This window comes from Psammomys obesus, unplaced genomic scaffold (genome assembly GCF_907164565.1).
Source record: "Psammomys obesus unplaced genomic scaffold, mPsaObe1.curated_primary_1811, whole genome shotgun sequence".
Classification (NCBI taxonomy): Eukaryota; Metazoa; Chordata; class Mammalia; order Rodentia; family Muridae; genus Psammomys; species Psammomys obesus.
Window position 1 is genome coordinate 12,432,609 of NW_026591872.1, and position 12,642 is coordinate 12,445,250.

General features: G+C 46.2%; 1 protein-coding gene across 1 annotated transcript; it reads right to left on the reverse strand.

The window, feature by feature from the left end:
* Window positions 1-736: 736 nt before the first annotated feature.
* On the reverse strand, window positions 737-8,991 carry Apln (apelin). The gene is made up of 3 exons (XM_055612197.1): window positions 8,566-8,991; window positions 3,893-4,064; window positions 737-3,240 (listed from the first exon to the last, which is right to left on the reverse strand). The coding sequence occupies exons 1-2, from the start codon at window positions 8,630-8,632 to the stop codon at window positions 3,898-3,900; spliced, it is 234 nt and encodes a 77-aa protein (XP_055468172.1). The 5' UTR covers window positions 8,633-8,991; the 3' UTR covers window positions 737-3,240; window positions 3,893-3,897.
* Between the last annotated feature and the right edge of the window lie 3,651 nt (window positions 8,992-12,642).

Below are 12,642 nucleotides of genomic sequence, written 5' to 3' on the forward strand. Positions count from 1 at the left end.
CACACACACACACACACACACACACACACACACACACACACACACACACATTTTCTGCTTCTTTTTTTTTCTCATGACTAGGAGACCGTCTGTTCTACTCTACGGAGTTTGCATTCTGGAATTCACAATGTAGAGTCTATAGTGACTTACACGCTATGAAACTTTGGGCTAAGAGCTTCCCCTCTCTCAGCAGGTTTTCTCATCTGTAAAATGGGAATGGCAGTCTTTCTGTTCAAGACACTTCAATTAGTCTATGTACGCTAAATTCCTCTGATAACCAGTTCACTTAAACAGCAAACTAGCAATCTCAAAGCTACATGTTTTCCTAAGAGGTACTTCCAACAAAATGCCATATTTTTAAGTCATTGTGGTACAATGTGCAGCATTCTATTAATGATGAGATACTTAAGCTTGCTTTTGGATGATTTTTACTAGCCTATTGAGTGATTTTGACTCTTTAGCAAGTTTGTCTGAAGTCATTTTCTTTAAAATTAAACCTTTTCAGCATTAAAATACTTGTCAAATCTACAGAATTTCTCAAAAGATTTATCAAATGCAACTATTCTTATGATTTCTGTCTCCTCATTGAGTTTAGCTCTGCATTGTGTATGCTGTGTGTATACTTAATGGGTTTATTAGCCAAATTTGCATATATCCAATGTTCCTGTCTGTTCTGCAAGATATTGACATTTTGACAACAAGCATGAAAAAGTAAGACAAATGGGGCATGGTTTTATTGAACTCCTTGGATTTTATTTTCAAGCTATCTCATTCATCAAGCAACTCCACTTTGTTAAACATAAAATGATACATAGAAAGTCATTACCAAATGTATTTATGGCTGACAACATTTTTCAAGAAAGGCAAACTGGCTAAAAAGTCCCGAAGGTATTCAAAAATAGATAAAACAGAAGACACCCACCCAGGGTTACAAAACAACTTTTAGTAAAAATCCCACCTTTGATCAGCATGTCCTTAAATGAAATTCTTCTGAAAAAAAATCCTTTAAATGACACTGCCAGAAAAATAAGGACATTCTAACAGGTGCCAAAGGACTTGAAAGGGGCTCAAATTTATGTGAACTGGCGTTTAAGCATAGAGTCTTTTTGTGTGCTTGTGGCAAATTGGTTTGAGACCAGTTAACCTAGAACCAATTTGAGATGCAAGCACTTACCTCCCTTCACGTGCAATCTGGGCACAGGAACAAGTATGGTCCTAGGGTGAAAGGAACACCCCTACTGAACATGAGCTCAAAGAGTAAGGGCAAATTGTCAGCTTTTAACTTTTTATTATAGAGACATATTTACACAGAACAATCTTTACAACATTGAGAACAGTTATGGGAAGGGGACAGATTCTTTAATTCAAAGGGCCTAAACAGTTTTATATAAATTAGTATAACAATACACAACAACTTTAAATAAGACAGCCCACCAGATGAACTTACTCCCCTCTTCTGTTTCTATCTCCCCTCTTTCTCAGCTGTCGTCCCCCTTCCCGTCCCTTCCCCATAGAGTTGGGCATGGCAGGCTGATAAAGCAGGAGATGCAGAAACAGCAAAGAGGAAGAAGGCCTGGTCTCTGGTAAAGGTACCAGCAGTAGAAGAGGCACCAGCCAGCCCCCACTTCAAGCCCAAGGGGTTGAGGACACTATGCCTGGCCCAGCTTCCCAGGGTGGGGTTTGAAGTGGCAGCAGCAGAGCAGCAGCAACAGCAGCAGCAGATGGGAAGGCTTTGGAGAGGGGTGGATAGGCAATCTTGGATTATTATGGGGCTTGGGGGTCCTGACTCCCCCTGCCCTACACCTATATAAGTAAATATCAAGCTTATGTCTTCTCTTTTCTCCCTCCTGGGAAGCCTCTGAGAAGAACATCTGTTTAGGCAAAGGATGAGGTTCTCCCTTCAGGGAAGGGCAGCAAAAAGGCTCATGGTGAGAGATGAGATCTCTTGGTGTAGTGAAGTACACTACCTACACATCCTCCCATCTTTCCTTCTTTCTTCCTTCTCTCCTTCCTTTCTTCCCCTTTCTATCCTCTGACATTTCCCCCCAAAGCCACAAGAACAAGTCAATATAGGGGCTCAGAACAACCAGTGTCAGGGGCTAAATGGTAGTTTCAGTGCCTGAGAACCCTAATTAAAATAGCTTGAGCCTGGGCAGGGGGCTGGGACTAGGCCTATTTGGGGTACCATTTCACCACTTATGGAGGGAGAAGTTCCATTTCCACACAGAACAGTTCACAGCTGGTTTCCCCCTCCTTTCCTATCCTTCCCAGCCACTGCCTACACTAAGCCCAGCAAAAGGCACTTCATTTGCTTTGAAAGGACATCACTGAGAGGGAAAAGGATATCATAAAGTGGGAGTTGGGAGACCTGGTCCCCTCTGAGCCTCTGCAATGGCTCTGAGCAGGCCACTTTCCAAGGCCTCTGTTTGTGCAAGCTTTTGCATAAGGAAGCTAAATGATCTACAAGGGTCCTTTGGGCTCTGACTTTCTATGATTTTTAAGGGGAGGGGGCAAAAACAGCTATTCTGCTTACTCCCAGGAGAATATAGAACCATGTAAGGGTCAGTACTCTCCCCTTCTGATCTGGGAACTGAACTAGCTGCAATAGAACAAAGGGAGCAAGGATGTTAGGAGACACAGTAACAAAGTACTTCATGGGCTCCTCTCTTCCTTTAACAGGGCCAGTGAGACCTAAGAAAGAGGCCATGACAGCTGTTTCTCCTCACTCCTTCACCATACCCACATGTCAGTGTTGCCATGCACCTTCTATGTATCCCAATCCCTCTAAACCAAAGTCTCATTGCACATCTCTGTATTCCCTTCCAGGGGAGAGGTCCAATTGATGAGAAAGTAAGGGGGTGCAAGAATCCATTGAAGAAGGGAGTGCACCAGTCCAGTTGCCAAGGCAAATGAGAAGAGAGAGGGCCAAGTGAATGGTAAGGCCAATAGATAGGGTCTAGAACATGGAACAGGCCAAGGAAAAGCTGTGTCTCCAATGGCATTACAAGGAGTGGCCAGGAAGATGGGTCAAATGGATCCTTGTGAGAGAAATGGAACCATCCAAGTGAAGGGCAAGACCATGCCATTAGAAGAACTTGGTGAGTGAGAAGAGCCAGGACCATCAGCAGCTATAACGGGTATAAGGTGAGAGCCAAATGGACATGAGGGTTCCAGAGAAGAGAACAAATCTGTGGAGCGGAGAGAACGGCACCGGCTGCACACTTGGAGATTCCTTCAATCCTAAAAAGACAAAATGACCAGCGAGAAATCACAGACATATCCTAGGTCAAAGGAATCCCTTAGAAAAAAAGAGACAGAAGTCATGCCCACTCCACCCCTAACCGCAAGGTTCCAAGTTAATTCCCTTTGATTCTGGCTGCAGTGAGAGGGGAAGCAGGCCAGCCCTCAGGAACAGGCATAGACCCTGCTCTCTCTGCAGCCACTTTTCATTCTTCTCTGCTTCTCACAGATATGGACAGCTAACACTCGGGCTCTCCTATTCCTTACCTGACTATCCCAAGGCTCTCTGTTCTTTCCCTTCAACCCTGAGCCTGGTAAGAGTGCACGCTGAATATCTGTAGGCATGCTCTTAGCAAACCTCTCTAGCCATGGCCTCCAGAACTGTCCAATGACACCAGTCTTCCCAATCCCAGAGAGAAGGAGAGAGGAAAACTAAACACTTAGCTCTTGGGAGGGAGTCGGGAGATTGGTCCCAAGTGCTAAGCCCTTCTGTGGGCTTATATTATAGAAGTCTCCTTTTCTATAAATTAGAGAAATAATATGACTACTTTTTACTAACTTCATGGAAGCTCTACGACCCCGGTGTGTCTGGCCTTTGATAGTAGAATGTCCATCCCCTTTGGTGCTACCAGCTGACAAGGGGCTATAATACCTGATTCAGAAAGGCATGGGGCCCTTATGGGAGAGACGAGGACGTTGTCTGCGAAATTTCCTCCTGCCCCCCTGCCAGGGCCCTGGTCCAGTCCTCGAAGCTCTGGGCTGCACCAGGTAGTGCATGTTGCCTTCTTCTAGCCCTTTCCCATCTGGAGGCAGCATCAGTGGCACTGCAGAGAGGAGAAAAATCTGTTAAGAATGTAGAGGGAGACAGGAGAGGAAGCCACAGTCAAAGGGACAGTGCAAATTCTCCACAAGGTGGCGCCCTCACATTTTTCTTTTCTATCCTAATGAAGAGATGTCCCATTCGTACACTGTTCTGAGGCAAGTGGAATCACTCTTTTTACCATTGAGGTAACTGATTTTTTAATCTTTGGACAGTTATATCATGTATCTACAGGCACAAACAAGCTCTTCCTTTGGAAATGTCCTAATTGGTGGTTCACTCTGCAGCATCAAGCATATACTTGGCTGTGGTGGGGGAACAATTTCCCATGGCACACCTACAACTGGTATACTTCAAACATTCCAGACATACAACATCACAATGATGCCCCTTCATGGACCCATGCCCAGATGTCACAGTTATTGAATGGAATCATGTGTGCTTCACCACTTCTTCTTCCTCCACCTCGTCTTCTTTTATTTATTTATTTATTTATTTATTTATTTGGCTTTTATATTTTAAAGCAAATACCAAATGCATGTCCACTCTATGCTTATATCCTTTGATAGTAGACCCACTTCTGTGTGCTAGATATCTCATTTGTCTCTTTTGGGTACTTCATCAGTAGTTAGGTGTCTTTTTCTCCCTTGGACACTTCATCAGTAGTTTGAACCTTTTCCATGCTCTTGAAGCTTTCTTGTGGGTGTGGCTGGAATACAACTAACTAAGCCTAGTTTGTACTGGGTTATATTCAGCCTGTGACCAGATTTAGAGGCTAAGAAATATGGTACAAGTGAGTGAAGGAGTGTGGGAACTGTGACCTGTAGTAGTATGCTACACAAGAAGAGGAGTGGATTGTTGGAGTTAGCACCTCCCCACCAATCTACCATCCTAGATCACACCTCCTACCCAAAATCTGATAGAAATTCTTTTCATTCTAACCTCACCTGGCTTCTGTTATGCTATCCCAGGCTCCTGTCTCCATCTGCCCACATATGGCTTTAGTACAAAAGTTATCAGATGCCACTGAGCCCTAACAATGGAATGCAAGTTGTGCAGGAAGTTGTTGGGAAAAATGAGGGAGAAAGGCACATTTGATAGCTGTCATGGAGCCAGTAGTACATCAGGAAAGCTGAGCTATGACCCAGACACACTCTTGGCCATTTAGAAGCAGACAGTGTGCAGAGATGAGACAGCTCTGGGGAAGAGGCAGATGAGCAGGATGCTTATGCAATGCTTAAGATGGGAGTGGTCTTCAGAAACACCGTAGTGCCTGAGGCTAATGATAATAAATACCAGCCTCTGTTCCCTGCACACCATCAGATTTGCTTTCAGCTATATCCCTGTTCCTTGAATTTCATTGCTGTCCATCAAGGAATTCCCACAACTGACTCACAATTTCCATATATCCATTTGGTTACTCCTCCATTCCCCAATCCTTCCTGCCTCCAACACCCCCATATTCTGGCTCCTTCATCAACACTTTGGTTCTTATGAGTCTTCAGCTTACACACAATTTCCAGGCATTTTGTATCCTCTTGGTTCAAAAATGGGAGAGGTTTGTCCTTGTGGCCCTCTTTGCACAGACTTTAAAACTACTATTTTTCCTCCCCATTCAGAGCCAGACAAGCACACTACTCTCTCTCTCTCTCTCTCTCTCTCTCTCTCTCTCTCTCTCTCTCTCTCCAGCATCCTTCCATTCTTGTCCAGGAAAAAACACCAGACCTATTAGGACCTAAGAGTTTACAAGGATTGCCATACTTCCATGATCATGGTTAAAGTGTGTTAGTGTGCCAACTGAGCTTCTAAACCTAAAATCCATGAGAATTAAGATAAAAAATAATAGTAGTCCTTTGGAAGTGTTAGGTACTGCTTCTGTTTGTTGACCTAAAGCTGATACCATGTGTGAAGGGGCTGAGGGAGCACCATTGTTACATCCCCACCAGTTCATTTAGCCGATGGTCTAAGTTTTACAATTTCATCAACAGTTACCCTGAGCCTTGAGGGTGGCTCTGAGTGATGCTGATGAGAAGGCAGAAGCAGAGACACATTTCAGGTGTGGGGTGACCACCATGTAGCCATTCATAGCGAAAGGACCCCAAGGACCTTTTAAAAAGTGAGGGCTTGGTTCTCATGTCCCTGCTTTCAACTACTGGATTTGGAACAATGGTCCAGGCCATTGTATCCTAGGGGTAGAGCAGTCATGTATGGATGGTGCCAGGAGGGAAAACGTATCACCCCTCCCATGTCCTAAAGGCCTGTGACTGTCAGTGTCTATTGCAGTGAGGGAGAATGTGGGGGAAGAACACTATAGGAAGAGAGGTCAAGAGCCAGGATGAGCAACATGCTGACAGTGGCTCAGACTTAAGCCAGGAAGATGTCTAGACTCTAGACCTGCAGAGAAGATCCACCCTGAGCTCACTGAGATTCAGACAGGCCTGGGAAAGCAGCCACCCCAGAAGCCACTTGGCCTCTTGCAACCTATTGGATTGGCGCTCATTGTTCCTCCCCATGGCAGGAAGTCCCTGGGCTCCTCCTGAACTCTGATCCAATCACTCACTGTTTCCTACATTTGCTGCTGAATCTAGTCAGATAAGCTGATACCTGAAACCCTGGCTTTTTCCTGTCTGAAAAAACAAACTAGAAGCCACTGATTCTCATCACTGCAGAGGTCCTGACTGTACAAAAGGCATTCGTTAGAGACAGAGAATACCCCAAATATACTTCAGTATGCACTTTCAACTCATTTTCTGCTTAAAAGGAAGCAGGGGTTATTTCGCAGAGAATCTCAAGCTAAGAGGATTGGAACCCTTGTTCGAGTGAGGCAATTGCATTTTCAAGCTGAGACCTGCAGCCATGGGAAGAAGGGGATTTGATTTTCATGCAACCCAAACTCTGACCCTGCTGAGATACACAAAGGAGTCTATGTAACTTTTCAGGAACACGCCAACCTCAGTAGGAATGGCACACCTGTCTTCTTGTTCAGAGTCAGGTCTGTATAGTGAGTGCTTTAAAAGTCCAACCTGAGGTTCTGATGGAGATCCCACTGGGAATGCTACATCCACTGCTCTGCGGTAATGTTTGTGTCTCTGGAATATGAGACACTCTTCACCTAAACATTCACCTTCACCGAAACACTTTCCTTCTCTGGACCAGACTCTGGAAAGCCTGGCCTCCATTTGACTAGCCTTAGTACTATACTGTTGACAAGCCTGGCTCAGGTTTCAAGAGTGCCTAGAGTTTAGAACTGGGGATGGAGTGGAGATGTCCTCCACATTAGGAGGGGTAAGAGTAAGCTGTCCTTATGCTGCATATTGGAGCAGAAGCTGGCAGAAGGAAGTAGGAGAGAAAATGGTGCTCAGAGACCAAGAGACACCTCTCTGTGACTCTAGCCCTGGCACTGGCAACTGTCCACCTGGTCTTGACCTTCCCTTTCTGTTGTGCCAGGCAGGCTGCAATGACAGCCAGATCACATGAGTGGGGCAGCTGAAGGTGGGAACTGGCAGCAGGAGGCTCTGACACACAGAGGACAGGCAGCCTGGGCCAAGGGCTGAAGGGACACTGAGGACCCACACAGAGGACTGGCAGCATGGGCAGGGGATGCTGAGACACTGAGGACTTGGACTGAAGTAGGCAGGGGAGTATCATTGCCAAGAATTTCCAGGTGAGGGTTTTGTACAGGTGGAGGTGAAGGTATCCCCTTCCCTGAGCTGCATGGAGGTTGTCAGATAAAATGCCTGTGTTTTGTGGTTTGGTACCTGGAGACAGGGAGACCAAAGTTATACTTGGGGCAAAAATGGAGAATGAAGCCAAAATATAGAAGAACCAAGTCTCCTGAGAGATGGAAGCCATGGGCCTGGTGTCCCACAGTGGAGCAGGGAACACGATTATCCAGGACCTTGGAGTACAGGAGAAAACCAGCCTGGCCCTGTCCAGTTCAGATCTGCTTAAGGAGGCTGCTAAAGCACAGGCTAACTATGCAACAAGTGTCACATCTACGTGTCGGCACATCAGCCCCAGTAGCTTGAGCCCCTGGACTGGCCAGTGGCCCCTAAACTCCAAGACCCAGAGATCCTCAACGTAGAGTCCTGACCCACTCAGTTCAGGTCAGTGGCCTCCATTGATCCACGATGTGAGCGGGACATATCCCCATTCTCCTCCGTACCACGTGGGTTACAGAGTACAGGACACAGGATGTAAGTCTGAGGCCCTGAGAACCTTAAACTGCCAAGGACATTCAGGAGGGGCTTAAATGGTGATGTACAAGGTAATAAGGAACCTCATGCTGTCCGAGGGAACAGCACCTACATGGCAAGTGGCCCCTGGCCCTGGAAGCCCTGTCAGTCTGCCTTCAGTTGTGGCTGGAGCGTGGCTGCTCCTGCATAGTTCGCCCTGGGTTGCCTGGGAGGCGGGAGTTGCTCGCGTGGGCCGGAAAGAGAATTCTTAGGCTGCAGCTCGGGAAAGCCCCAGAGGAAGCCCAGGCTAGTGGAAGGGCACGCACTCACCTCCACACACCGCAGTCAAGGAGAGCCAGAGTAGCAGCAGCGCCTGCATGCAGAGCCCCAGATTCATGCTGCAACTCGGTCCTCGGTCCGCTGCAGCCCTGAAGAGCCAGCGGGTGGGCGGAGAGGCCAGGCACCCCAGATGCAAAGAAAGGCGCGAGCCGGGGCTGGCACGTGCGGGCACAGAGCTCGCGTGTTTCCCGGACAGCGGGAGAGTGAGTGCCCCAGACGCACCGCTTGCTGCTGGCCTCAGGTCTGCTCGCCTCCTCTGCAGTCTCCTCTACCGCAGCAGGGCTGGCCTTGGTGGCTCCCGCCGGACGGCCGCAAAAACTAAGTGGCTGACTGTGGCTCCCAACTACCCGTTGACTGAGGCTGCAAGAGCGAATGCTTTCCTCCTCACTTCGGGGGCTGCATTTTGTAGCTTGTGGTTTGGCAGCGATCCCACTTGGTCATGTGGTCATCGGGAGGGCTGGGCGGGGGCCAGGAAGAGGGAGAGGGAGCAAGCCTCCCGTACCGCCCCCCTCCCGGCAAGCATGCTGCAGTCCTATCTAGGGTGCGGGAAGGAACCCCGAGGTGGCCCCACAACAAAGGCTGAGCGGCTGCTGGGACAACCCACAACCGCTACCCAGACAATGCCTGCCTGGCTGGGGTCCAGAGGGTTGATAGAGACCTGAAGGATTTCAAACACAGCAAGCATTTGGAGCAGTGAGGGGCACACTTAACCCTTTCTCATCTGGTTTCCTTAACTGCCGTCAGGATACCAGGGCATTTGGAGAAGGACCCTATTTGGGCTCCCTCCAACACCCTCCCTCCATTTCTGACCCTGGCCGTGTTCTTTTCTCTCTCCTTATAACTTTTCATTCCTTATTATGGGTTTGCTCAAGACCTTCCCCTACTCCACCTCCTTTCTCTTCTGCACCTTCAACTGAATTAGAATTGGTGGTGATTCCCTAGGTTGTGCATAGGACTTGGATAACTGCCTACCACCCTTATTTCTCCTCCTGTCTCCAAGCGAGTACCCTCTACCTTGGCCTGACCCCATGAGTGAGCTCTTAATGCATGCTCCAAAAGCTCAAAATCCCACCCAATCAAAAAGCCACCCTCCTGTCCCTGTCTCCCAGTCCCCCCCATACTGACCTCTGGTTCCTCTTCACTGTTGGGAGACATTGTGCAAGTTATACCTTGTTGCTTAAAGCTATCCCCTATTTAGTTTTTTCTCTTTGCAGGGAAGAAGGAGCCTCCCAACTCAGCCTATTTATTTATTTATTTATTTATTTATTTATTTATTTATTTATTTATTTATTTATTTATTTATTCATTTATTTATTCATTTATTTATTCATTTATTTATTACATTCAGCTGGGATTCCCCCATAGTAAGAGGGCCCTGGGGTCTGTTTCCTTTCTACTCTAGACTCTTACTTAGCTCCTTTGACAGCCGTAGAAATGCACCGCTTCTTTCATCAGAGTGAGAAGAACTCCTAAGACAAGACCCTAATGATTTCAATCTTCTGAGTCTTCAATATCATTCTCTGCACATAGGTGGCACTCAACACATGTTAAAAGATTAAATCAATAGGTATTTCCACCTTGCAGCAAGCCCAAACGTTTGCTCCAAGTGTACATCCAAATGTACCCAAAAGGTACAACAAATAGTGTTTCTAGGTACCACAGATAATGTGAAAACTATGGTACACTACTATGAAATATCTTTGAGGTGGGAGTGGTGGCACATGCCTGTAATCCCAGCACTCAGGGAGGCAGAGGCAGGAGGATCGCTGTGAGCTTAAGGGCAACCTGCTTTACAAACCGAGTCCAGGACTGCCAAGTATACAAAGAGAAACCCCGTCTCAAAAAAACAAAACAAAACAAAAAAAAAAACAACAACAACTTTGAAATGTTGCAACATTCTGATACATACACTTTGTCAGTCTCCCTCTGCCAAAACTGTCCACAAGAAAGTGGCCTTTCTTTTCCATATAAATGCAACCCCAGACCCAGAAAAGCCTCAGAGATAACTGGTTCTTCTGCATATATGATACCGAATATATGAGTAAACTATTCAAATAAGTCAGGGAGTTGGAAGGGAATAAGATAGGGTTCCTGATAATGGTTTGTGCACCAACTGGCCACATTGAATAGAAGAGGGACTAGGAAGAATGAATGTCTTTTCATCTGAGGGATCAAGGCTGATTCATTCTTTCTTTTTTTCTTTCTTTCTTGGCTTTCCTACTGGAAAGAGTAGTTCAGTGAAAAAAGAGAAACACCGTCCTCTAGACATACCTGCTGTAGACCGTTGCTGCCCTCACCCACACTCATTGGAAGTATGGGAAGGGTAATCTCTGCTCTCCCCACTCCTGGGTCCTTCAGAAAGAAATGAGATCATGTGCCTAAAGGCCCTTACAGAATCATTCTTAAGAAACTTACTGATCTGGTTCTTTACTGAGCAAGCCCATGCATACCTAACTAAGTACTCCCCCAAATAGAAACTTTCATATTTAATTGCACATTTACCAGGATGTGCATGGTGATTGCTGAGTGGTTAGAGTAGTGTTTTCCAATATGATAGCTACCACATTCTAAGTAAAGTTAAATTTCATTTCTTTAGTTACATTGGCCATATTTCAGTTGCTCTAGCCATGCAAGCATGACCTGTAGCTACTAGACAGCATAGGACATGGCCTTCATTTTCTACAGAAAGTTCTATTCAGTGTCTGCTTATAAAGCACATTCTTCCTTCCTTTTCCTGGTGCCCATCTTACCTACTGCCATGGCTAATCTTCATTATCAAGTTGCATATGTGTGAGGGCGTTTCAGAAGAGGTAAGCTTTTGTCCATTGACAACTTAGTTTCCATCCATGTGAAGGACAATCTGAGGCACACATTGGTGTATATATTGCTGGGAACAGAGATGAGATAGCTGACCTATGTGAAACCAGCATGTCATTAGTCCCCACATCAACACTGAGCTATATATTTCCACGGTGTCTTATATCATTACTATCAGCTATTTAGCCACTCGATTGACTTACCTGCCCTTGTGTATTATGGGTTTGTGTAAGCGGTGTGTTTCATTATTTTTTTAAACCTCAGATTTTTGTTTGAATTTTATTTTTTTCTTATCAGTTACATTTTATTAACTCTGTATCCCAGCCGTGTCCCGATCCCTCATTCCCTCCCAGTCCCTCCCTCCCTCCCTCATCTCCTCCCTGACCCTTGCCAAGTCCACTGATAGGGGGGACCTCCTCCTCATTTATCTGATCCTGTTTTATCAGGTATCTTCAGGACTGGCTGCAAAGCTCTCCTCTGTGGCCTAACAGGACTGCTCCTCCCTTGGGGGGTGGGGAGGTCAAAGAGCCAGTCATTGAGTTCCTGTTAGAAATAGTCCTTGTTCCTCTCACTATGGGAAACCAATTGGTTACTGAGCTACCACAGGCTACATCTGAGCAGAGGTTCTAGGTTATATTCATACATGGTCCTTGGTTGCATGTCAGTCTCAGAAAAGACCCTGTGCCCAGATATATTTGGTCCTTGTGGAGCGCCTATCCTTTCCTCATCAGACTAACTCCCCTTCTTTCTTATGATTCCCTGTACTCTGCCAAAGTAAACCTCAGATTTTAGTAATCAATTTTAATTCTGCCCCTTAATACCTTATATTAGCTTTGTGGCTCCAGATGCTCTTCTGAGGATTCAGAGCTTCTTCTGCACAGTACAGGGTGTGTGTGTGTGTGTGTGTGTGTGTGTGTGTGTGTGTGTAAAGTCATATGTTGGAACTAAATTCCAGGTGATAGTATTGAGAGAAGAGGAGCCTTGAGCCTTTTGGAAGGTGATTAATTCATGAAGGCCCCGTCCTCAATCCTCATGAGTAGATTGGAACTCTTATAAAGGAGGTTGAGGGAAACAATCCAATGTTCTTTTATTTTATTTTTCTGAGTCAAGGTTTCTCTGTGTAGCCCTGGCTGTATTGGAACTTGCTTTATAGACGAGGCTGGCCTTGAACTCACAGGGATCCACCTGTGTCTCTGCCTCCCAAGTGCTGGGATTAAAAGTGTGTGCCACCATGCTGGGCCCAGATGTTAT